The sequence below is a fragment of the Lutra lutra genome, chromosome 16, assembly GCF_902655055.1.
Source record: "Lutra lutra chromosome 16, mLutLut1.2, whole genome shotgun sequence".
Taxonomy (NCBI): Eukaryota; Metazoa; Chordata; class Mammalia; order Carnivora; family Mustelidae; genus Lutra; species Lutra lutra.
Window position 1 is genome coordinate 18,826,471 of NC_062293.1, and position 26,634 is coordinate 18,853,104.

Sequence of the window (26,634 nt, forward strand, 5' to 3'; positions counted from 1 at the left end):
ATACACCTCTAATCAGACCATGCTCTTCTCCCCCAGCCCAAGAATCTTCCGCTCAAATTCATCCGTTATTGATTTGGAAGCTGACAGATAAGCCTCTTAATTTTGAGGAGTCTTCCCTAAACACTTGCAAATTCTTACACGTAGCAGTCTAAGTCACACTTCCTCCCACTTCTAAGCTTGCTTTACCTCCCTCCTTCCATTTCTTTGCCTTCCAAAACCCCGATGGGCAGGTAAAACCGTGAGGTAGTAGCTGGGTTGGTATGGGAAGAGGAGGGACACACACCCACGACAAAATTTGGAATAATCTTCTCGAGGAACACACACACAAAATAGAAACCTCAGCTATTCTAGGCGAGGTTCTGCCTAGAGGCAGAGCTGGGGTGGGAGGAGACTGTTGAATGGCTCCCCAGTTCCTTCCTACCTGAAGCAACTTTTTTCTTGGAGAGTTTTCTGATGGGTGGATGAAATTGTGAATGTAAATATGGTTCTTGGAAAGAGATTAATTTCACTAATTAAAAAGGTGTGGGGAGGGGAAGCTGGATACAAATGTCATTTCACTTCCTTGCTAAATGTTTTTGGTTGCCCCAAGGAGAAAGCCTACGTTTTCTAGGTCTTTAAAAGTTTGCTCAGGCTCTACCAAGACAACCTTAACCAGCCTACCCCCACAACTCCATTTCATCATATCTCTGAACTACTTTATGTTCCTTGAAATCACCAGGCTCTCTCTCCTTTTAGAGATCATGCTTGTCTTTTAGGTCTCAGATTTTTTTCACTTCTTCCAGGAAGCTTTTCCTAACAGTACCTGACAGTCATATATATGAAAACCTATAATCACGCTGCCATATAAAAAGTGGAGCAGCAGTTACATGTGACTTGAGAGGGTCAGGCTTGAAAGTTCTCTGAAAAAACACAACTAAGAGGGAGCAGTATATTTATTCCTATTACAATGATTGTACTAATATACACCCCAAATTGGGAAGTTGATGTCTCTTGCAGGGCAAGGAAACACTTTGGAACTGTGTTCAGGTTAAGTAGGACCAGGGCTGGCCCTTTGCCTCTGTCTGGACTAGAGAAAGTTCAGCCTATTGTTAGTCAGACATGAGGCTCCAGAATTTCCATGGAAGGAGGGGCGGTAGGTGGATTAGGGACAGAAACTGGTGATGACAGGGCTTGAAAATTGCATCTTGCATGTTTAAACTTTCATATATCAGATGGACACTAATGGGGGAGGGCCAAAACTCCTGCCCCAAGGCCACCTTTGTCACTACCGCTTCTCATTCCTGCCCTTTGCCTGGCTTTCTAGAGAGGGCAAGATGGGAGATGGGGAAACATCTCCAGTTCCAAGGGTGATGGGTGATCATGGAGGAACAACAATTTATTAAAGACCTACTACATACCATTCATTTGTACACATCATCTCACTAAAAAATACTCTAGACGGTATTATTTAATATAGCAGAGCAGTAAATAGCACCGTCTTTGTAAGTAGCATTTGTCAGGTAGACCAAATCCTTTCTGACTGTGTGACCCCAGCCAAGTTCAGTCTAAGACTTTGGTTTCTTCCTCTGTAAAATGCAGGTGTTGATTCTTAGCCCAAAAGATTTTTGGGTTTTCAGTAAAATAGGGAAGAAATAAAGATTCAGGATCAGGTTTAGTAATTTGCTCAAGTTCATAGAACTTAGCAAGTGGCAGACCTGGGATTCCGATCCCAGTTTAGCTAATCCTATAAGCAATGTTCTTTCCGCTACCACTTTATAACTGGGTATAATCATTTTGGGCAAGTTTCCTTAAGTCCTCTGGGCCTCACATTCCTCATATATAAAATACAGAGTTCATTCATTAAACTCTTGTGTCAAGGTGCGCACATACGTAAACAGCAGCTCCCTCCTCCTTCCCTTTTTCATTCCACGTAGGTCATTTATCTTTAACTTCCGAAATTGACTCTGCAAAGACTTTACCAAGTGTGCCCCCAGTTGCACAAACACACTTACTCAGATTCCCCTTTATTTCCTCTTCTTCCCTTTTCCACCTAGGCTCCCGCCCACCCAGCGCGAGGCCACGCCCTAGCGTGTGACGTCAGTGCGCCTCGTGCGTCGCGTCGCGTCGCGGCGCTCACTGGGGGCCCGGCTTTCGCCCGCTGCTGCCGCCGCCGCCGCCGGCCGCGGCTGCTCTCCCAAGATGGCGGCTCCTCCGGGCGAGTACTTCAGCGTTGGGAGCCAGGTGTCGTGCCGGACGTGCCAGGAGCAGCGGCTGCAGGGCGAGGTGGTAGCCTTCGACTACCAGTCCAAAATGCTGGCTTTAAGTATCCTTCGCTGCGCGGAGCCCGAGGCCGGGCCGGCGTGTATGTGCGGTGGTGGGGGGGTGGGGGACGACGGCGGCGGCTGGGGCCCTCTCCGGGCCTAGGGGCGACCGGCTACCGCGGCGCCCGGAGCGCATGCGCACGGGCCTGAGCTCCCCCTCCCCCTCTTCGCGTGTCCCTCGGTCCGCTTTGGGGACCCTGTCTCCCACCCCTTGTGGGAGCTGGGCCCCGAGCAAGGGTCAGTGGGTGGAGGGGGGCTTGACACGAGGATGCCTTTTCGGGGGAACGCTATGAGAGGGGACACGGTGATCCGGAGAGAGGGTGGTCGTGGGAGGGGGCTGGTGGATTGGAGCCCGGATGGAAGGGGGGCGGGTAGAATCATGTGGGGAGGGGGTGTGCAGATTAAGGAACTGCTAGTAGCTCAAGGGTATAGAGTTTAAGAAGGGGTGTCTTCTGGTGGGATTCGGTCCAAGGAAGGGCGGTGGGGTGGTGACCAAATGGGTCTTGATTGCTTTGGGGGAGAGTAACTGCAGGACAGAGTTTGTATCTGAAATGGGGATAGGGGCTTGTTTTGCTGGTTAGTGTGCATGGTGCTATTGGGGGCGGGGAGTATTGAATTAGCTTTCTCAGTCATTTGAAAATTGCTGTTATGAGAATGTTTGCATAGGAAACCTGGTCAGACAGAAGACCACGTTTTTTAGGGGCTCCTGTAGGGTTTTGTGGGCTACAGGTGAAGGAGTAAGTTATCTTCTGCTCAGCCCAGCACATGGAGTCCTGACTTTTCCATAGTAGTTGGCTCCCGTTTTGGAAGTGGCGGTGTTAAACAGAATGGAAAACAAGGCCTGCTTCTTTGGGGTGGAAATGATTTCTGAATTACTCCAGGAAACTCAATCTTGGAATTATAATACTTCCTGATTGTACTAAATATGCCACCCCTTCCCCTTTCTGAGCCACAGGTGGGTTTATTTGGATTTTTTTCTTTTTTGGAGGAGTAATCCTTTATGGCATCTTTCAAAAGGAAGTTTCCTACCGAGTGCTGCATTTGCTGCGTGGCAAGTATTTTAAATTATTTAATCACTTAATTGTAGATTTCTAGCCTAAGAGGACATCCTCTGAAACTACAGCAAGAGCCATGCCTTTTTTTTTTTTTTTTTTTTTTTTAAATATAAAAACTCAGATCTGGACCAAACAGACCTTTTACGATAGTGGTTTAGTTGGAAGGGTTTTGGCATGAGGAATTCCTTTACTTTTAATTGGCATATAATATGCTCTTGATAAATAGTTGGAGGACGGGTGAGTGAATGAAAGAATATATATATATATATATATATATATATATATATATATAAATAAATGAATGATTTATCTAGCTGGGTTCACCTAGAGTGAGCCTCCTTTCCAGTGCTGTAGTTTTCTCCTCTGCAGAATGGGAAATCTGAAATCTAAAAAAGTGAAAAGAGCAGTATATACATGAAAGGAGTACCAAGAACAGAAAGTACTGCCTCTCCTGTGTGGTTCCTTAGGTCCTAGACAAACTATATATACGGCATTAACATGGCATTATGCCTCCCTCCAACCAGAGAGGTGACAGAAACCTTTTCTGAGGTTTCCAATTTTGGATGGTATTTGGCTTTGAAAAGCTTGAGATCTTTGGGTTCTGGGTTTTGAGTGGGCAGAAGGTGGCCGGCAGAGATTCCCTGAGGAGCGCTGTGATTCTTGCGAGGCTCCCCACTCTTGCTCGTGGCACACCTGTTACACCAGCCTTGTGTGAATTGTGTTTTCCATGCCCCTTTTGGGATGTGCTCGGTTTGCTCCTGTTTTCCTTAACTTTATTTTCTCACCAGAATGTCCCTCTTCCAGTGGAAAGCCCAACCATGCAGACATCTTGCTCATAAACTTACAGTATGTTTCAGAAGTGGAAATAATTAATGACCGAACAGAAACCCCTCCTCCCCTAGCTTCACTCAATGTTAGTAAGGTAAGGACTTGAGGGCAGTTCTGGCTCTCCAGAATGGTGGGGAGATTTGAGATTCATTGACTTTTGGTCATACATTCATTGTCCATTGTTTTTCATTTTTTCATTGACTTAAAATTGTTCTGATACCTTTTTGAAAAACCTGTCAGTTTAGGTGTTCTCTTTATTCCTGGGTATCTTCAGAAGACTTAAGAAACCTTTTAATGCCCAAATAGAGAAAGTTGAGAGTTTGCTTTTGTTCTTTCTGAAAGAGGACTTTTTTTTTTTTTTAAAAACCTGGAGTCCATGTGTGAACTTCTGGTGTTGGTGGGGTTGGGTAGGGGTGTGGCCTGTGAACCTCCTGAAATTGTCTGTGTGCCTACATGCATATATGTGATTTTGGTGAACATATGGAGTATTTTGCAGATCTCTGATTCATGACCTACAAAAATTTGAAAACTACTGCCTTAGAGCTTCATTTTTGTCTTTATGTTTGTATTTTGAGGTCTGACAGAATTAGAGGCTTTACGATATTTTAGTTTTGGATGGATATGTTGATAATGTGGGAACCCCCAAATCACTTTGACTCTCCAGTTCTATGAGTGAAAGTTCATGTATAATAACATCAGTAATAATACAACCCCATGCCCTGTAGTCTTTGCTGTCCTGTACTTGGAACACTCTTTCTTCTGGAATTTGGAGCCGCATCCTTCAGCACCTCTTCCAAGAAGTCTTCTCTGATCACCCAGGCTAAAGTAATTTGCCCCCATTATTCTCTCTTACAGTACTTTATCGTTTAGAGTTAAGGTGGCAGCATTTATAGTCCAACTTGGGCATTTTTGAGAGTAAAGCATTAGCGCTTTTGTTTTATGCTGGTACACTGGGGCAAGTATAGATCAGTGTGTCCTGGGCAAATTGGAATTTAAGATTACCCTATTTGTAGCCTTTTTATAAGTATAATTGTTTATTGTTTCTTTGCTTTTCTATCTCACCAAACTTTGTTCAGAGGTTGGGAACCATCCCTGTTTTGTTTATGGCTGAATATACAGAGCCTTGCACAGAATAAGTGCTTAATATTTTTGAATGAATATTAAACCTTATTAGACCTTTGATTTTAGTAGCAGCTGCCTCTCCTTAAGTCTCTTGAGTTAGTGTGGTGGAAGTTTTTCCCTCTGGAGGAGTCTTGTAATAACGTATATTCTCTTGCTTCTCTCTCGGGAATGTGGTATGTTGGCCACAATTCAGCAAAGCAAGGAAACACTCAGGCAGCTGAAACAATAGAGGGTAACTGAGGCTGGTGGAATATAGTTACCTGCGATTTGGAGCTCCGTTTTTTTTCAGATTCCAGGGAAATGCCACTTGTTTTTTAGTTATAGCTGAAGACAGATTTGGAAGGGTCTTGGGTTTCATGTTAAAGGCTGTTGCATATAGAATGTCCCATTCTTAGAAATCTATAGATTTTTTTTAAACCCTGCCTTAGGTACCTTCTACTAGAATGTAGGAGCTCCTTGAGTGGTTGTCTTTTTTTTTTAACTGAAGAGATTTGAAAGATTCAAGTGAAGTTGTTTATTCCTAGTATATTGAAGAGAAAGTAGTTACTTTTGGTGTCTATAGGGTATGAGAAGTTTGGTACTAAATAACTGGATGTTCAGTGAGTAGTAGAGGAAAGATTATCTGAAAGGGGGATGATTTTCTCAAATGTAGAGGACTGAGTTTCTGTTCTTGGGACCAGTATATGCCCCATTTAGCTGAGAGGGCTTGGAGTATTCTGGGGGGTACTGTTAAGTGGGAGCTGTTAAGAGGTGATTTTCTTATGGTGACCTCAAATATAAGTAGTTCTTGGTTATCGAGTTTGTCTTTAGGGTTTTGCTTTCTGCTGGTCAGTTTTAGATTATTAGTATTGTAAACTAGTTGTTTACCCACTCTTTCAAGAAAGTGGCAGGAATCAATAGGTTAGGGAAGACCAGAAGTTCTTACTTTTCTTATTTTGTGGCGTGCTTGCCAGGTCTTGAAAAAGGTTTGCTGGGAAGAGGAGTCAGAAACTAAAAACTAAAATTAAGTTGGAGGGCTATCTTTGGACTTCATTTATTCACTCTTCCCTTCGCAGACGTGTTGAGGAGTCAGCTATATTGGCTTTCCCTTGAAACTATCGTTTGAGGAGGCTTTGTGAGTCCCTGGATTCGATTAGACTTAGAAGAGCCTGCTGTACTGTTACTGAAAACTTAAATCTGGGCGGCTGTTTACGTATTGCTTGAGTGACCTGAGAAGTTCATCCCATTGAAGAACATGGACTTGGGTTTTTTTAAGATGGAGAGTTGTTTAAGCATGTTAGGAGGGAACTAAAGTGTTCAGAGATCCCTGGAAGAAAGCTGTTGCTCTCACAGTCTTAGGGACCACCACTTGTGTGCTCCACTTCCAGTAGGAAGATAACCATCACAAGTTGGCTCATGTTGCTGATCTAGTAAGTGCTCTGTTTAATCAATCCCGTTGATATAAATTGGATATTTGTTTACTCTGACCCAGCAGGAAATGGAAGAGAAGGACTTTTAAAGAAAATACTTAATTCCAGTCCAACTAGAGAAGGTATGAACTAGCAGTTTTTAGAGATGAGTCTGTTTTGCTTTCCATTGACAGTTCACTGCTGGCTAAGAAGTCCTGCGTCTGTCCACAGATATGGGATGTGAGAGACAGTGGGGTTGCTGAAGGTGGGAGTTACAGGTATCATTTGATCTTCTCCATACTACCATGGTACCCTGTTAAAGTGTTCTGAATTTCCTGACTCTAAGACAGAAGCATTTCAATAAAGGTACAAAAGCACATCAAAGCCAGTCATAAGTGAGGTTCAGATTACTTACCCTGTGGCTTATTAGTTTGTTCTGTCATGGGGCAGGTTTAAATGTTGCTTTAGGACAAGAAGAACTGTAGTGTCCACATGGCAGGATGAAGTATGGTGTTTCTGAACAAGTTCCTTTGAACTGACTCTGCTTCTTGCTCTCTGGGGATGGAGATTACCGGTGGGTTAGTCGTGTTCTCAGGAGACGATTTGGGACATGTCAACATTAACAAGGTTGCTCTTGTGTAGCATTATAAAACATTTCCTAAAATCTATTTTGTGCAAGGCGTTGTGGTAAGCTCTGCTGGGGACCACATTTTGCATTTGTCTCATGCTTTACAACTTGCAAAGTACTTGGATACCTCATTCCATTCTCGCAGTCACACCGTGTGATCTTTAGAGTGTATTCTTTTCATTTAGCAGATGAAAAGACAGGCTTATTAGTTTAAGTGACTTGTTCCAGGTTACGTGGCTGGTAGCGTGGAAACTAATGTTTTCATGTGCCACTCTAAGCTAGCAACTGGTAGACATCTCATTTAATTCTAACAGTTCTTATGGTGTGGGTACCATCAGCATCTCATAAGAGAGTAAACTGAGGCTCAGAGAGAATGAGTCACTAGCTCAAGATCATCCAGCTACTAAGTAACAGAGCTGGAATTTGAACTCAGGTCTGATGTTTTGGCTGCCAAGTCCCATGTTAGTAATGTTTCTACGTAGAGAAACCTGTGTGTGTGGTCAGGAGCATTGTGGTCTAGTAGAAAAAGCAGGTAAGTCTTTAAAGTTACTTCTCTGCCTCTTAACCTTACTAAGCATGAGTTTCCTCACTGTAAAAATGGGATAGTGTTAGTACCTATCTCACAGAGTTGCTGTGGGGATTAGATCACTTGACTAGAATTGGAAGGTGTTCGTTCTGTTCTTCTTAGCGATTTGTAGCCAACTGATGTTCCTTGAATAGGCATAGGGGCAAGATGGGAGGGTGGGGGCATTGTGACTGAGGGAAGGCAGCCAAGAACATGAATGCTATTACTCTGTCAGTCTTTCCTGGCTTTGGATCGACATTTGTTCAGTTATCCGAACTTGCCAACCCAGGATTGGGGAAAATCAAAATTGTATTGAATGCCATTAATATGTAATAGAGTTAAATATTTTTAAGAGATCTCTTCTTGGTGACCAGAATTAACTTGAACTTCGAGAGCAGAGTTACCAGGTGGTGTAGTTAAGTTAACACTTGGCTGGGTACTGGAGTTTAGAGTGAGTAGTCACAGAACCTAGGAGGCTGTGCTTTCAACCTCTGAGACCCTTAGGAAAGAATTCATGGACATAGCCAAGGCAAGTGTATGTATTTATTAAGATAAATGCATCCAGTGCATTGAATGAGATGTAAGTCGTCTTCTCACTTTGCTGAGTTGGAGAAGACTTTCTTGAAGAGATATTTGTGAGTTGTATGGGGAGGCAGGAAAACTAACAAAGCATAGAAATTGAAATCTGCGGATAAGGCATCCACTTCCCTTACCAAACCACTGACTAATTTGTCAGCCTCTTTTATCCATTTATTACCCATTTAGATCTTGCTAACAAGCAGTGAGTTACCAGATGCACCCAGGAAGAAGAGATTCAAAAAACTTGTCATTAGCTCCTGGTAATGAAGAAGGAGTTGGGTGCCTTTGGATAAAAAAGGGTATTTGAAGATTGGGTGCGGTGGGGGGTGGGTAGTTCTGGAACGGCTGAGAAAACAAAAGAGTCACAGAGTTCACTTAAAAAAAAAATTGTTTACCTTTAGGTAGGTTGTCATATTCAGGGAAGAGCTGACTTACTCTTTGTTTTGAGTTCTCCCACTTTCAAAGCTAAGGTTTAGATTAGGGGCACCTGGGTGGCTCAGTCGTTAAGCATCTGTCTTCAGTTCAGGTCATGATCCTAGGTTGAGCCCCACGTCGGGCTCCCTGCTTGTCAGGAAGCCTGCTTCTCCCTCTCCCACTCCCCCTTCTTGTGTTCCTTCTCTTGCTCTGTCTCTCTCTGTCAAATAAATTAAAAAAAAAAACAACTAAGGTTTAGCATTGCCATAGACTTTCCAGTGATTTGAGGGTTAATTCTCAAGTATGAGTACACTCCTGGAGTGGTTAATAACTGCTGCCTTACGGCCTTTGTTCGTGGATCTGTCTTGTCAGGTGGGCCCTTGACCATATCGTGACCCTAATGTGTGGAGATATGGAGTTAGCACCGAGTAGAATCAGATGGCCTGGCCACACTGTGTTTAGGTTATGTGTATATTGGTAGGAGTTCATATTATGTGTAAATGTGGGAAGGAAACAATTATGTTTCTAGAGAAAGCATGTCTTTTTTGTCAGATAAAAATTTTCTAGCTTTTAGAAGCTGTATATAACCTATTGGCTCACTTGATTAGAGTGTAATGTCAAGGCCCCAGTACCAGGTTAGAGTCCACCAGTGTTTTGCCTGTGGCTGTGAGCAGACACAGCTGTTTCCTTAGGAAAGTGTCATGGTTTAGGTTGGGGGTGAAAAGGAAGAGCCCCTTACTGCTGTGTGACGGGACATGTTAAGTAGTGAGTGGTATCAGATGAAGTTAGCAAGGTAGAATGATTGACTGCCATTTTATTTTATTTTAGATTTATTTATTTATTTTAGAAAGAGGGAGAGCACATGGAGGGGGCAGAAGGAGAGGGAGAGAGAATCTCAAGCAGACTCCCGCTGAGTGGGAAGCCTGACAGAGGGCTCGATTCCAGGACCCCGGGTTCATGACCTGAGCCAAAGGCAGACGCTTAAGCAACTGAGCCACCCAGGTGCCCCTTGGCTTAGGTCTTGATCTCAGTGTCTTGAGTTCAAACCCTGCATTGGGGTCCACAGTCAGCGGGGAGCCTGCCTAAACAATCACTAGCCTTCTGAATCGTGTCACATTCAGTGGCATTCAAACTTTAGCGTCCAACTGACAGAGCCGTAGCGGGGGATGCAGTGCTCCGGGCTGGGGCTCGTGGCTCAGTTAGCTATAGTGCATGGCAGCCAGCCAATCCTGTGAGCCTTCATTAGGTTAAGGGTTTAGTTCCAAAGGGGGCTTTCTTGACATCGCGGGCTGTGGAGACAGTTGCTGGGCCCGAGTTACTGGCAGAGGTGCGCCACCTATGTGTTACTGAAGCCACCTCTGCACTCTGACGTGGAGGTGGTTTAAACTGAGGGCTTTACTGCTGCGTCAGTGGGGGTATCGCTTCTGCTGTTAAGAGCATCCTAACTGTCCGGTCTTACAGCTGCAGAACAGGCTTGTGGAGAAAAGGGTCATGCAGTCCAGTTCTAGCCCTGGAATTTTGAGACTAACTTAGGTAAATATCAGAAACTACCCTGGAGAGTCCAGCAAATTGTACCTGAAGTGGAAAATGAAAGGATCTGCACACTGTGTCAAAAGCCAACTGTGTGTGTGGTAGAATGTGGGGAGTTTGAAGAGCTGGGTTCTTCTAACAGCTGGGTTTTTACTGAATTGTGTGACCGTGTGTTAGTCACTTATTGAAACTGCGAACTGTTCTGTGAAATTCTGATAGTTGAGGTTTCTTTTCCTTTTTTTTTTTTTTTTTTAAAGATTTTATTTATTTATTCGACAGAGAGAGATCACAAGTAGACAGAGAGGCAGTCAGAGAGACGGAGGGAAGCAGGCTCTCTGCTGAGCAGAGAGCCCGATGTGGGACTCGATCCCAGGACCCTGAGATCATGACCCGAGCCGAAGGCAGCGGCTTAAACCACTGAGCCACCCAGGCGCCCTCTTTTCCTTTTAAACTCCTTTCCTCTCACTTCCCTTCCCTTCCAGGCACTGGGAATGTTGAGATGATTAAGACCGCCTTTGCCCTCAAGAATCCCTTGTGTGTTGGTGGCGTCGAGGGAGAGCAGCATTTAGCTGGTGCTGACAGTATGGCAGGGTCCGAGTTACGAGAGGTGTGAGCAAGGTGGTGTGGGCGCATAGAGCAGGGGCCAGCCAACTTTCTCTGTGAAGGGCCAGACAGTAAGTAGTTTAGGTTTGTGGGATATCCATTCTCTGTAACAATTACTCGACTTTGTCTTTGTAGCAAAAGCAGCCACAGATGATTCAGAAACAGGTGGGTGTGGTCTTTCCAATATGGCATAACTAAAACAGGTGGTTGGCTGAATTTGGCCCACAGGCTCTAGTTTGCCAACCCTTGGCGTAGAGTGGTAAACATTTTAGGGAAGGCTTTTCTGTTGTAATAGTGGAGTAGGGTCTTGAAGAATAACTAATAAAAGGAAGGAACGTAATGGAATCAAGCTAATTTGGAAGGTGCTCAGTTTGTCCATCTACAGTTTAGAAGCTTTTGCTCTTCTGTGGGGAAGCTACCCTGGAGGTTATTAGTTCTCAGAGGGAGGGAATGGACTTGTTACATGCCGGGATTGGTGTTAGGTGCTGTACATGCTCATTGAATTCCAACGATAACCCTTCAGGGTGGGCCCCAGATGAATGGACTGAGGCTCTGGAGAGGTTGTGCGTAGTGCTCAGGTTCCCACAGCTAGTGTGTGGTAGGCAAGAGTTTGAGCCAGAATCTCTCTTTGAGGTAGTAAGGGGGTGTGGCTCTTCTATTTTACTTTGTTTTCTCTCTTTTCAGAGCCCAGGAAAAAACAGGGCATGGCTAATTTCAGTACCACTGAATAAAAGCAATTGTTTATTTTTTTAAGAAAGCAGCACACGTGCTCCCTAGGAGGGGAGGGAAGGTAGGAGTGGGGGAGGGACAGAGGGAGGGAGAGAGAATCTTAAGCAGGCTTCATTGCCATGGAGGCGTCTGACATAGGCTCACTCTCCACCTTGAGATCCTGACCTGAGCCAAAATCAAGAGTTGGACACTCAGTTGCCTGAGCCACCCATGCACCCCAAATCAACTATTTATTTATTTTTATTTTTTAATTTTTTTAAAAAGATTTTATTTTATTTATCTGACAGACAGAGGTCACAAGTAGGCAGAGAGGCAGGCAGAGAGAGAGAGAGGAGGAAGCAGGCTCCCCGCAGAGCGGAGAACCCGATGCAGGACTCGATCCCAGAACCCTGGGATCATGACCTGAGCTGAAAGCAGAGGCTTAAGCCACTGAGCCACCCAGGCGCCCCTATTTATTTTTATTTTTAAAGATTTTATTTATTTGACAGAGACACGGGGGAGAGGGAACACAAGCAGTGGGAGTGGGAGAGAGAAGCAGGTTTCCTGCTGAGCAGGGAGCTCAAGGTGGGGCTCTGTCCCAGGATCCTGGGATCATGACCTGAGCTGAAGGCAGACGCTTAATGATTGAGGCGCCCCAGCTCTTTATTCCATAGGTAGTGCCCCCATTTGGGCACATAGAGTTAAAGACATTTCCAACTTACTATTCTAGTTATATTTTGGAAGATGTTCTGTTTAGGACTTACAACTTGTCTAGCAGCTCTTACAGAAACCAGAAAGGAGAGAGCACATTGGCTAAAAGAAGGTTAGATCGTATGGATTTTTCTGAAATGACCCACAAACCACCTCTGTGCTAACAATAATGATATTATAGTAACAGTGTTAACAGCTAATATTTATACAGTGCTTTACAGCTCCCTTACAGCTTTCACCTGGGCTGTCTCCCTCAATCCTCACAGCCACGTGTGAGCTGGCTAATTTGAGTGGATTCTCTCAGATTGTTGAGGTCAGATTTTAGCTTCTTTCTTAGCCAGTTTTCTCTCTGGAAGGGCCACTTAGAAGTTCCACAGCAGTACTGCTTTTAGGGTCTCTGGAGTAGGAAATTATTAATTTAGTGTCCTGGAAATTTAGTTTTCTGTTAGAGTTATGAATTGTGTTTGGTGACATAATTACAAATTGCTAACAAACCACTGACTTAAAACTAGTTTTCGTTTTAAGCCAGGGAGAGAGAAACCTTAGGCTTTGTGGACTAACTGTGACTTGAGGCTGGTCGATACTGTACAGTAGCAATATGATGGTTTAACAAGTATCACGTCTCTATGGCCTTCTGGATTTGCAGGGTGTTTTTCATCTTAGCTCAAAGCACTCAATGTAACTTTATTCTTAAAGATTTTATTTATTTATTTGACATAGAGATCACAAGTAGGCAGAGAGGCAGGCAGAGAGGAGGTGAAGCTGGCTCCCTGCTGAGCAGAGAGCCCAATGCGGGGCTTGATCCCAGGACCCTGAGATCATGACCCGAGCCGAAGGCAGAGGCTCAACCCCCTGAGCTACCCAGGCACTCCATTTTCTTTCTTTCTTTTTTTTAAGATTTATTTATTTCAAAGTGGTAGCATGAGCCAGGGGAGGGGCAGACGGAGAGAATACTCAACCCCACTCCCCCCACCCAGGCGCCCCTAGATAAATATTTTGAAAAAAATAGAAAGAAAATGAGGGTCCAGGGAATACTTACAATTGGCCTGAAATTCTTTCTCACACAAGATATGTTTTCTGAAAAACAGTTCTGTGATTTACCTTTAACAAAAGAAATAAAGGGGCGCCTAGGTGTCTCAGTAGGTTAAAGCCTCTGCCTTCAGCTCAGGTCATGATCCCAGGGTCCTGGGATCAAGCCACGCAGTGTATAGGGCTCTCTGCTCGACGGGGAGCCTGCTTCCCTCCCCAGCCCCTGCCTGGCTCTCTGCCTACTAGTGATCTCTGTCTCTCAAATAAATAAAAAAAAATCTTTAAAACAAAACCAAAAAAATAATGTTCTTGACGTTCAGGGTGAGACTGGGGCCCTTTTCAGATAAGAGCAGTCCTTCTCTAGAAGGCAGACAGCTGTGTTCTGAACTGGGGACATTGGTGGAAATGCCAGAATGCGTTGACAAGAAGAGAAGGTGGCAGCTGAGTTTTAAAAGTTTTTCCTTTCTGGAAAAAAAAATGTTTTTCCTTTCTGAAAGTAGTTTCTTTTGCATTCAAATTTATATTTTCAACAATAATTTAGACTTAGGTGAAGCTGTTTGTAGCACAGGATTAAGAGTCAGACTGGGTTGAAATTCAGATTCCCACTTGAGGCTTGGTAAACTTGGGCAAGTCACTGAGTTTCTCCATCTATTAAGTAGGAGGAATTTTAGTCCCTATTCTGTAGGCTTGTACAGATTTTTTTTTTAAGATTTTATTTGCTAGAGAGAGAGTGAGCACAAGTGGGGTGGGGGGAAGGGCAGGGGGAGAGAGACAAGCAGACCCCCCCCACAGGGAGCCCAACATGGGACTCGACCCCAGGACCCCGAGATCACGATCTGAGCCGAAGGCAGATGCTTAACCGACTGAGCCACTCAGCGCCCCGTTGTACAGATTAAATGTTTCAGTACACGTGAGGTGTGTAGCTTGGTGCCTAGGATGGAGTAGGCTTTCACTCAGCAGGTTGGCTCTTAGAATTTTAATATTAGCTATCAAGCCTCTGAGGCTCTACAGTTCCTGTTTGATTCAGTGTTTTGATACATTATTATATATTCTAAGATACAAAGACAAGTGGGGTACTCTATTTTTGGAGTTCCCAACTACCCGAAGCTGTAAAGAACAGTATTTTACTGAAACTGTCAGACAGGAGCTTTCAGCTAGGGAACAGGAAGACTTGGGGATACCGATCGGAGGCTGGAACAAATATTTTTGAGAGCCTGCTTGTTGCTAGCTAGGACGGAGGGCTTCCTGAGGGCGCACCCCAGGATGGAGACAGCAGAGGCAAGCGCCCGCCCTAGGATGCTGGTGTTCTCGGCCGCCGCGGTTTCTCGGCCGCCGTGGTCTCTCGGCCGCCGTGGTCTGTCATCCGTCCGCCTCCCACAGGTGTCACGGCCAGTGCCGGCAGGTCCCGGGTGGCAGCTGCAGTGCTTCATCGCCTCCGTGCGAGGGCAGCTGGCCGGACGGCCCGCGTGCACACATGAGACAAACTCAGAGTGGCTCATTGGAGTCAGTAGGTCACATCCAGTGTGTTCCTCTTTGGACTCTGCTTTCCTTGTTGTCTCAGCTGTCGCAGCCTGTTAAATACTTGCGGTAGGAACCCGTCTGGGTTCCCCACAGCGCCTGTGCTTCCCCGGTCTGGGGGTGTGGGGCTAAGCTGGCCCAGCTGGTGACTCAGTAACAAGATGAAGCGCGTATCGCTTGGGATTTTGTCGTTGTGGCTGCTTTTCTCCTTGTCACTGAGTGTAGGAGGAGAGGTTTGTGCATTAGTTCACTCATTCACGGGTTACCCCGCAGCAGGCATGACTAGATGCCTTTTAATATTGATGTACTTTGTATCAAGTTCACATACTTTTCTCCGTTGCCCACATCAAGTTGCTATATCCAGAACGGCCACGGGAGGAAGCACTGGTTAGTGGACCAGGAATAGCTGTTTCCACTGGGTTTCATACAAAATAAAAGGAGAGGCAGGTGAGCACAGGTTGTCTTGTGCAGTCATTTCTTTTTTTTTTTTTTTTTTAAGATTTTATTTATTTATTTGACAGACAGAGATCACAGGCAGGCAGAGAGGCAGGGAAGCAGGCTCCCTGCTGAGCAGAGAGCCCAATGTGGGGCTCGATCCCAGGACCCTGAGATCATGACCTGAGCCGAAGGCAGAGGCTTTAACCCGCTGAGCCACCCAGGTGCCCCTGTGCAGTCATTTCAATGAAGCCACATGCACATCAGTAACAAGTACTCGTAGGTTTGTGCTTCTCATTTTGCCTGAACTCAGTTTGTAAAGTGCTGCCTTTAATAGTCTTGGAGATTCTCAACAGCTAGTACTTCAGTTTTGTTTTTGTCTTTGTTTTTTTTTAAGATTTTATTTGTTTATTTGACAGAGAGAGATCACAAGTAGGCAGACAGACAGGCGGGAGGTGGGGGGAAACAGGCTCCCTGATGAGCATGGAGCCTGATGCGAAGCTTGATCCCAGGACCCTGAGATCATGACCTGAGCCAAAGGCAGAGGCTTAACCCACTGAGTCACCTAGGCGCCCCAATCTTCCCAGGTATAAAAGGTACACCCTATACCTCTACTGAGGGCAGCTTTTATTGGTTCCCTCTAGTGGTTTGACAGTAACTATAAACTTACTATCTTGGAGTAACTGGACCATTTATACATATGCATGAGTGATGTGGGGGGGATTCAAACCTAAGTAACTGCTAACTTGAGGGTAGAGTGATAGTCATTTGCTTTACAAAAGGAGGCTTATCTACAGTTTTCATGAATTGTCAGGAACATGCCTAAAAAGAGCAAGGTAATCTCACTCCCAGTTTTGAGAGAAGACTTCTGGATTCCTTTTGTGAGGGTAACCATCCTTGTTCCTGTTTGTTAGGCTCCTCTGAGGGAGAAATTTACCCCTTTGTATAAGTTCCGGGTGAAAGCAGATCTATGTAGCTGAATCAGATAAAAACATTTTTCAGATTGCCATGAAAATACAATTCATAAACAGACAGCAGGAGGTTTCAAAGTTTGCATTGCATCCAGATCCCCCAGAGCACAATTGCAGGTACAAGTAGAGTAATTGAGGATACTGGGGCAAATTGAAATACAGTCAGTTTACTCTGATTTCTGTTGACTTTTCTTTCTTTTCTTTTTTTTTTTTTTAATTTTTTTATTTTTTCAGCATAACAGTATTCATTATTTTTTTTTAATTTTTTTATTTTTTTCAGCATAACAGTATTCATTATTTTTGCACCACACCCAGTGCTCCATGCAATCCGTGCCCTCTACAATACCCACCACCTGGTGCCCCCAACCTCCCACCCCCCACCCCTTCAAAATTCTCAGATCGTTTTTCAGAGTCCATAGTCTCTCATGGTTCACCTCCCCTTCCAATTTCCCTCAACTCCCTTCTCCTCTCCATCTCCCCTTGTCCTCCATGCTATTTGTTATGCTCCACAAATAAGTGAAACCATATGATAATTGACTCTCTCTGCTTGACTTATTTCACTCAGCATAATCTCTTCCAGTCCCGTCCATGTTGCTACAAAACTTGGGGATTCATCCTTTCTTTCTTTTTTTTTTTTTTTTTTTTTACAGCTTTATAAACATATATTTTTATCCCCAGGGGTACAGGTCTGCGAATCGCCAGGTTTACACACTTCACAACACTCACCATAGCACATACCCTCCCCGATATCCATAACCCCACCCCCTCTCCCAACCCCCTCCCCCATCAACCCTCAGTTTGTTTTGTGAGATTAAGAGTCACTTATGGTTTGTCTCCCTCCCAATCCCATCTTGTTTCTCTTTCTTTTTTTTTTAAAGATTTATTTATTTATTAGAGAGAGAGAGAGGCAGGCAGAGAGAGGGGGAAGCAGGCTTCCTGCTGAGCAGAGAGCCCAAATCGGGGCTCCATCCCAGGACACTGAGACCATGAACTGAGCCGAAGGCAGAGGCTTAACTCACTGAGCCACCCAGGCGCCCCTCTGTTGACTTTTCTAAGGCTCTCTTTTTTTTTTTTTGGTAAAGATTTTTATTTATTGGAGAGCAAGAGAGGGCGATGGAGGGAGAGGGACAACCTGACTTCGCACTGAGCACAGAGCCTGCTGCAGGATTGATCTCACGATTCTGAGATCACAACCTAAGCTGAAACCAAGAGCTGAAACAAGAGTCAGACACTTAACCAGCTGAGCCACCCAGGTGCCCCTCTAAGGCACTTTATCATTTAGCATTTGGGACCTGTTTGCACTATGAGTTGAAATAGAGAATCACCTAGTCTATTCTCCTTTGCTTTCAGAGCCTTTAGAGGAGATTATACACCTGGTATTTTGGGGGGCTAGAAGCGTATTTTGAAATCCTTGTTTTCTAACTGTTGCTGTTACTCAGGCTGTCCAAAGGAATCACTTCTGGCTGAGATTTGTATACGTTTTATTCTGCCTCTGGCAAGAATTCAAAAGTGACTCCTTTCCCAGCCTTTTTCCTTCTTCTTCTAGCCTAAATTTGTCAGTTCTGTTCTTAAACATTCAGCATAGGTGCCTGGTTTCCTGAGCCATTTCCTCTCTTACTGAATGGGTGAGGTTAGTTTTTAATCTGCTATGTAGGTGACAAGGATATTTTGCTGGGGGTATCCTCTCTTGTCTAGTCAACACAAGCTTTATAGAAGCAGCTTTGTCTGATCCAACACAGGGAGATGATTTTGGTTTTCAGGGATAAAGTTTATTTTTTTAAAAGATTTTATTTATTTGAGAGAGAGAGAGAGAGCATGAGAGGGGGAAGGGTCAGAGGGAGAAGCAGACTCCCCGCTAAGCAGGGAACGCGAGACTCAGATCCTGGGACTCCAGGATCATGACCTGAGCCAAAGGCAGTTGCTTTACCAACTGAGCCACCCAGGCACCCACGTTTTTTTGAAAGATTTTATTTATTTATTTGACAGAGAGAGAGATCACAAGTAGGCAGAGAGGCCTACTTCGGGGGGTGGAGGGAAGCAGGCTCCCTGCTGAACAGAGAGCCTGATGTGATGCTCGATCCCAGGACCCTGAAATCATGACCTGAGCTGAAGGCAGCCACTTAACCACTGAGCCACCCAGGCATCCAGGGATAAACATTTTTAAATATTTCATTTATTTATTTTGATAGAGTGAGGGAGAGAGTGAATGCAAATGGGGGGAGCAGCAGAGGGAGAGGGAGAAGCAGACTCCCTGCAGAACAGGGAGCCTGATGTGGGACTTGATTCCAGGATCCTGAGATCCTGACCTGAGCTGAAGGCAGATGCTTAACCGACTGAGCCACCCAGGCGCTCCAGGGATAAACTTTTTTTGTTTAAAGATTTTATTTATTTATTTGACAGATATCACAAGTAGGTAGAGAGGCAGGCAGAGAGAGAGGAAGGGAAGCAGACTCCCCGCTGAGCAGAGAGCCCGATGTGGGGCTCCATCCTAGGACCCTGAGATCATGACCTGAGCCGAAGGCAGAGGCTTTAACCCACTGAGCCACCCAGGCGCCCCAGGGATAAACATTTTTAAAAAGACCTGCACGTGAGACCTTCCTGCCTGTTCACAGGGTAAGGTAAACAGCTGTCTGGTCCCCTGCGCCCCACGGGAGCCCTGCGAGAGTGTGGTTAATCCAGGGGAGCGCTGTTGCCCCCTGGTTTTCCCTTTTTTCCTTGTAGACTTCGGATTTTCTACAGGGTTGTTTGGCAAGTGAGACTCAAGGAAACTCCTTGTTATCAGGGTTTTCTGGGTGACTAAGTTTTGCTTTTTGCTGCTTAAAATACACCATCAGCGGTTCTTTTCCTGTGGAGACTGAGAGCTCTCTTGCTGCAGTTGGGATCGCTGAGGCTCCGGGGAACACTGTCAGCCTGTGCGTTTCTTTCTCTGTGGAGTTCTAGCCTGGTAGGGCCAGAATGGCAGGACCAGGCTTGAAGGATTATTTATTGAGTGCTGCTGTACTTGTCTCTCTCCACATGCTGGGACTATGTGAAAAGGGAGCTCAGGCTTCAGATCACTGCAGAGTTCTGGCCTTTCTTTCCTCTTTTCCCTGGGGACACTGAAATGACAGCGTGCATGACCTCTCTCTTCTGTGTTCACACCCCTCACCCCTGAGATGATTTTTGAAACTCAGAGGCAGGGTTCCCCATAACCCAAAGGTCTCTTTTTCTCTTCTTCATAGTCAAACCCACACCTTAATAAAGTGCTTCATTTTGCTAACAGTTAGACACTTTGCCTCTAAAACTGTATTTGGTCTAGGGTTTGAGGGGTCACTGTTAAAATAGAATAGAAATGTTTAGGAATTCCAAATATCCAGGTACTTTGGGGATGTATATGAGGTATGACTCTATTTTAAGGAGCTGGTGTTTGGGGACAAACTGTGTGTTCTCATGTGTGTGTCTGTGCATAGGTCTTTAGTGTACTAGCTGCAGCATCGGTACACTAAGGTGCTCATGTTCGTGGGCCTGAAAAATCTCCAAATCATTTGTTTGACTTTTCAGATGTATTTTCTGCCTTTCATTTTAACCATCTTTTCCAGCACATTTGTTTTGCTTTATACTGAAACGAATTTGTACTTCTGGAGTCTCTAGCAGCCAGTACAGTAGGGTGGGGACTAGAAGTGTATTAGAGGGACAATAGGGGTTGACAGGGCAACCCACCCCTGTTGGGAGGGATTTACTAGATTTTAGTAGACTACAGTAGTCTCCCCTTATCTGCAGGGTTTGTAGTCCCCAAGACCCTGGAGGATGCCTGAAACCATGAATAGTACTGAGCCCTATATGTATTAGTTTTTTTTTTTTTCCTTCCTGTACACACATAACTATGATAAAATTTAACTTATAATTAGTCACAGTAAAGACTAACAACAATAACTATTAATAACAGAAAAAGTATAACAATATGCTGTAATAACAGTTACGTGAATATGGTCTCTCTCTCTGTCTCAAAATACCTCATTGTATTGTTTTTACTCACCCTTCTTGTGCTGATGGGAGGTGATAAGATGCCTCTGTGATGTGATGAAATGAGGTGAATGATGTAGGCACTGTAATGTAGCATTAGGTTACTGTTGACCTGACCTGATGGAGGAGCGTCAGCTGTTTCCAGACCAAGGTTGACCCTGGATGAGAGGAGGGGAGGGGCAGGGAACTACTGTACTAGAGTTTGTTAGAATTTCTTTTGATAAGTTTGTGAGCGTTCCACTAGAGGGCAGATAAGGAACAAACATAAGGTAGAATGCAGACCATTCCATATTCTAAAGAGTAGGATATCGATAGCTTAAGTTGAAGGTCGGCAGTATCCATGGGTTAGGTTTACTTGAATTTTGGCTCCCCGTGTGAGTACAGATAGTGTTACCAGAAAGGTCGTCTTTAGAACCTAAAATTCTGGTCTCTGAAGGTGTCGTAGACATTAATTTCTGAACCTGAGACTCTAGCAGTGGCTGATAAAATTTCTTAATTTTCTCCTTTCATAGATATGTGTGCGTTACCTTTTTTTCCGACGGTCACTTCCCAGTCCCACTGTGTAACATTGCTGCGCTTTATTTTCTGCCTAGCTCCTTTTAGCACCGTCTGAAGTTACTCTGTTTTTGTTCGTGGTCTCTGTCCAGTCCCCGCCTCCGTGCTGTATCTCTAGCCTAGCACAGCACATGGGTACCTGGTGGGTGCTCAGTAAGTGGATGGAAGGAATGTTTGCCACCGTAGCGGTAACTACTCAGGCATCTTGCAGTGTGTTTGTTTCACTTTTGGACTCTGAGAAAACTGAAGCTACCAAACCAGTCTTTCCTAGCCTCCTTTCCTCAACAGGTCCTGACTGTTGGGAAGAATGAAGGTGAATGCTTTTCTGAGTCTCTTTCCTCTCCCCCACCTAGCTTGCCAGCAAAGCACGGACAGAGAAGGAGGAGAAGCTGAGCCAGGCCTATGCAATCAGCGCTGGTGTTTCCCTAGAGGGCCAGCAGCTCTTCCAGACCATACACAAGACGTGAGTCGGGGGAGCATAGGGGTCCCTTGTCCCCGGGGGCGATGCTGCCTGGCCGCGCTGTGTGGTAGTCGCGTTCCTGAAGGTCAGCAGAGGCGCTGGGTAGTGTGTCAGCAGCACCTCGGTGTCCAGGGATGTGGGTGTTCCCGTAACAGGAGGACGGTGGAGTCTCGGGCAGGTTGTCTTCCCTGGCCTTCAGTGCCTTCATGTGCAAAACTTGGTTTGGGATTGGATTTTCCTGAAGATCCCTTTCAGAACTGGTATTCAATAATTTAGAACTCGTGGCTTCTTTCTCTTTATTATTTTGACCTTGTAACTTTCTCCAGAAGCTGATGCAGTTTTACTAAGGGAGAGTTACATGTCTGTCTCTTTCTAATTAATTGTACATCGGGGTGTATATAGGGAGTTAGGGAAAGCAGAAGGCCACCTTATTACCACCTCCTAAAAGACATTTTGTCACAGCAGAAGTCATTTGACTCTCCACTAGCTTCCCTAGCTGCTGAAAACTGAAACATTTGACACTCCCCCTCCCCCCTGCTGCCTTCTGTTACCCTATTTAACCACCTGGGTCTGGTGCACAGATGGCAGCTGGCATCAGAGCTGTCTGAGGCCGTGGAATGAGTGTCTGAACATTTACAGGTATGTGAGGGAACTCTGAGGAATATCAGCTGCCCTGCGCTTCCCCAAGTGTGAACTGGAATGGGTTTTCCCAGTCTGGCAAGTGCCCAGCTGTCTGATAATTGAGAGGGGCTGGTTCGAGGAGCGGTTTCCGTTTCGGGAGGTAGGGGACAGCGTGCAGATCATAGCAAGTTGGGGGAATTTCTTTTCCTGTCTTTCTAAAGGTGCTGTTTCCCCCTAGGTCAAAGGTTGGCAAACTCCAGGCAGATCAACTCATTTCTTTATGTATCATCTGTGGCTGCTTTTGTAGTAGGCACAGCAGCAGAATTCAGTGGTTGTGACAGAAATTGGATGGCGCTCACAGCCTCAAATACTTACTGTCTGACTCTATAGAAAAAGGTTGCCAGCCCCTGCCCTAGGCTGCTACTTTAGTTGAATCTAGTGGCCTGAGCCTCTCTGTTCATTTGAATTCAATTTGGATTGGACTGCTGAGGCTGCCACCAAGGTTTCTCTGGTTTTCTAGGTCCCCAGTGCTTCCGAGTAATTCTTCTGGGCTCCCCTTGGAACGAATGTGCGTCGCGTCATTGCTTTTCCTAGCCAGTGATGCCCAGGGGCTGTTTCTTGGCTACTGCGCCCTGTGGGCTGCTGGCATCTGGTTACTGTCTGAGCTGAGAGCTGAGAAGTTGGGGTCAGTTTTCTCGAGTTACTTATTCATCAGGCAGGAGGTGTGGGATGCCTCCAAGAGGCAACTTTCACCTGCTTTCTTCTCCTTCCAGCATTAAAGACTGTAAATGGCAAGAAAAAAACATCGTAGTCATGGAAGAAGTTGTTATTACACCCCCATATCAAGTGGAAAACTGTAAAGGCAAAGAGGGGAGTGCACTGAGCCATGTACGCAAAATAGTAAGTAAAGGAGCTGTGAACCTTTAGAGAGAGGATGATTCCTTGGCCTTCACCCCTCCAGCCTCAGGGCAGGCCCTTGTGCTGCGGTCTCTGCCTGCTCCAACATGCCAGCCCGAGAGCAGCCCTGCCTAGTCCCCTGCCCCCTGCGCTGCAGTGCTCCGCTGCTCTGGCTGGGCCACTTGTGTGGGGATGGAACCCACTGGGCAGTGCGATAAAGTGAGCGCTCAGCCCCATGTCCTCGGCGGTGTGGCTTTTCAGAATTAGCCAGACCATTCCATGGGACTGCGCCTGAGCAGTTCCTCTCCTCCCAGGCTGGGTTCTTCTCAGGATGGGCTGGTTGGTATCAATCAGTTGCTTTTGGCGTCTGTGACCCTGCATATGTCATGTGACTGTCTCGAGTGAGTTGCAGCATTTGTAAAAACACTCTGAGCATCGAGAGACCAACATTGTGGGTGTAAAAAGTCTAATACTGTTAATTCCCCGTCAGCTTTTCTGCACTTACATGAAGAGGGGAGAGGGAGTTGGGGTCAAAATAATCTCTTTTCATACTGCGTTTGAGCTTATCGGTTCACTTTCTTTTAGACCGTCTGAGCTGAAGGTACAGCACATGCGGCTGAAACAAAGAGGCCGCCACCTCTCTCTGGCCAAGAAGGCCCGCAGATAGCGAGGGCGGAGGGGCCTGAATGGTCCCTGAGCTGGACAGCCAGGACAGGCTGTGGAGGCCTGGCGTGAACTGTTTGGGAGGCCTTGGTGCCCATCTCCTGTTCTGACCTAGGCTGAACTGGTCTCTTTCAGGTTGAAAAACATTTTAGAGACGTGGAAAGCCAAAAGATACTGCAGCGTTCACAAGCCCAGCAACCACAGAAGGAGGCTGCCCTGTCATCCTGAGTCCGCACACACGGAGGACTCTTCCAGCATCCAGCCGACGAGGCGATGGTGGTGGCTTCGGCGGAGGCAGGCCGGGGGAGGGAAGGGATCCTATATTTCCTGTTGGCTCTTGTTAACAAAGGGTCGGCATTTCCAAATCTTAGACTTGAACAAACAAAACACCCAACAAAAAAGAACAAGAGAATAATTTAAAAGTTGAATCATTACTTGACTAACAGACTTCGGTCCACCATGTCCTTTTCACAGCCCCCTTCTGGAACAGTCACCTTGTTAATTTTATTTTTGAAAATTCCTTTCCTGCTCTGCCCTTTCACCTCTGACTTTCCTAGTCTGTCCCTGCCATTCTGTTTTTATAAGTGGCTACACTTGCCTTCTGAGTGATCGAAAGAAACTTTTACATCTTCTCTTCCAAAATAAAAGTAACAAGCTGACTGTGATACTTAAGTTGAGACTAGAGCAGCAGACAGAGGTCTCACTTTAAATTTGTCTTTTTTTTTCTTTCTTTTTTTTTTTTTTTTTTCCTTTTTTTGCACAGGGCATGGCTTGAATTAGTTTTATTTTTCTTAACTTTAAATATATATATGAAAATATATATTAAAATGTTCTCTAAATATTTTCTGCTTCTCGCAGGTCTCTTTTTACTAGATCATGGCCGCTCTTCCCACCTCATCCCTTCAAAAATAAAAACGTATTACCCTCCCCACCACCCATAGCCAGGCAACTAACTTGACTTGGTTCACAGCAAGAATCTTCCGCAGCACTTTCTAGAGCCAGTGTTTGCAGGTGGGATTCGGCTGTGAGGGTTCCTGATGGCTTTTTAGTCTTTAACCGTGTGTGTGTACCCGTCTCACATTGGGCCAGAACCTCAGGATTCTCCCTCTGCCTTTTGTCTTACTTCATGGTACTAGAAGAACTTCCTCACCACTCTCCTGTCTCCTAGATGGGAGAGTCCGCTGCCCTGTCTCCTGTGCCCTCTGCAGGAAGAAAACTTTTGCATGGCACGTCTCAGCTCCTCCTCGAAGGATGATTTTCTTCCATAAGAAACCTGGAGCCCACCTCTCCCGGTCTCTCGAAGTCTGTATCCAGAGCCACTAGCCCAGGAGAAAACTTGGGTGACCTGTAGTTTCTTTTCTCCCACCAACCTCCTGCTCTTATGCCCTTCCCCACCCCCCTTAAATTTTACAAGCTTATGATAGTTTGTATGTGCTCAGCCGATGGGCAGAAAACCTGGAGAGAACTTCTGGACTTTAGCCCACCAGTTTGTCTGGTTTGACTAACCTGCTGAGCGCGAAAACTGGCACACAGTGCCCCTGTGCCTTCAGGGCAGTCCAGTGGGGCCGAGTGTGCCACCAGCTGAATATCAGGCACCTAGTGGGAAGTGGGTGATGCTCATGTGACTGGCTAGAGCTTTGGGGGTGGGGTGGGGGTTAACTGCTATCTTTTTGGCCATGATCTCTTTCCCCTTCCTTTTTTTTTTTAATTAAATAAATGGATCAAAATTAAATAATTCAAGCCCTGCCTTCAAAATGAAATTTTTTTTTTTTTAGTATTGTTTAGCAAAAACAATAAAACCCAAATTTTTTTAACCATCACTCATGTCTCAGGTTTGTACGTGCTTTAGAGACTCCAGAGGGTGGGGGTGTAAGGAGGGGGGTGTTAAGTAATCTTTCCCGTTAGATTCTCTGCTTCCTACTCTTTACCCTGTCTCCTTCCACCCCTTGGAGCTCACCCAGCAATACAGTGCAAAGTGTATAATTTGAGAAAGGGATCCAGGGTTGGGAGGTGTGTGTGAGTGGGGTAGGGGCACAGAGAGGTGGACACATACATGAGGCCATTTGTTATGGGCTGTTTGGAAGAAAAACGAGAAGACTGAGAAGGGTACTCTGCCATTGGCCAGAGCTAGATTTAAAGTACCAGGCCTTCAATTTAGTCTGCATGGAAGTGTAAGCTTCTGGAAAAGGTGAAAGAGGGAGGCAGAAGGGAGGCCTTGTAAGCTCTAGAAACCGTACGAGATGCCATTAAAGGAGTGAATGTGATTAATGGAAAATAGAAGCCTGGGAGGAAGGTCTGTGTCATGTATCCACACCGTCACTTCCTCCCCATTAGTCTTTAGGTGTGAATGGAAGACTGTAGGTACCAACTATTTCTGGTAAGGAGTACTTTTTTGACTCTTCAGTTTTAGTTTATGAAATGATGGGGAACCTGAAGCACTTCAAGATTTGGAGTTAAGACAGTGTAAAAGGCAGTGAGGTAAAGAAAGAATAAGGACTTGGAGGCATAACTAATTGGGCTGGAATCCCCACCCTCCCTTTCCTCACTTTGAGATTGTGGGTAAATCATTTCACCAGTCTGAGCCTTTGGTTCCCCACTGTCAACATGGAACTCATACCTGTCCCCTACTGTTGGTGTGGAAGGCTAAAGATCTTTAAAATGCTTGCCACCGGAAGGGGCTCTGTAAATGTTACCTGGGTCCTGGACGGTTGAGTTTGGGGATGAGATTGGATTAGAAGATTGTCAGAGGCTCTGGCTTTGTTTTGGAAGCCTGGCTTTACATGGCATTTTATTTATTTTTATTTTTTTATTTTTTAAAGATTTTATTTATTTATTTGACAGAGAGAGATACAGCAAGAGAGGGAACATAGGCAGGGGGAGTGAGAGAGGGAGAAGCAGGCTTCCTGCTGAGCAGGGAGCCCAATGTGGGGGTCAATCCCAGAACCCTGGAATCATGACCTGAGCTGAAGGCAGATGCTTAACGACTGAGCCACCCAGGCGCCCCTTTATGTGGCATTTTATTTATTTATTTATTTTAAAAGATTTTATTTCA

General features: G+C 45.4%; 1 protein-coding gene across 1 annotated transcript; it reads left to right on the forward strand.

Annotated features, from left to right (window-relative positions):
- Positions 1 to 2,098: 2,098 nt before the first annotated feature.
- LSM12 (LSM12 homolog) lies at positions 2,099 to 25,099 on the forward strand. The gene is made up of 5 exons (XM_047706198.1): positions 2,099 to 2,302; positions 4,144 to 4,277; positions 21,295 to 21,404; positions 22,796 to 22,922; positions 23,718 to 25,099. Exons 1-5 carry the CDS (start codon positions 2,179 to 2,181, stop codon positions 23,808 to 23,810), a joined length of 588 nt encoding a protein of 195 aa, XP_047562154.1. The 5' UTR covers positions 2,099 to 2,178; the 3' UTR covers positions 23,811 to 25,099.
- The last annotated feature ends 1,535 nt before the right edge of the window (positions 25,100 to 26,634 follow it).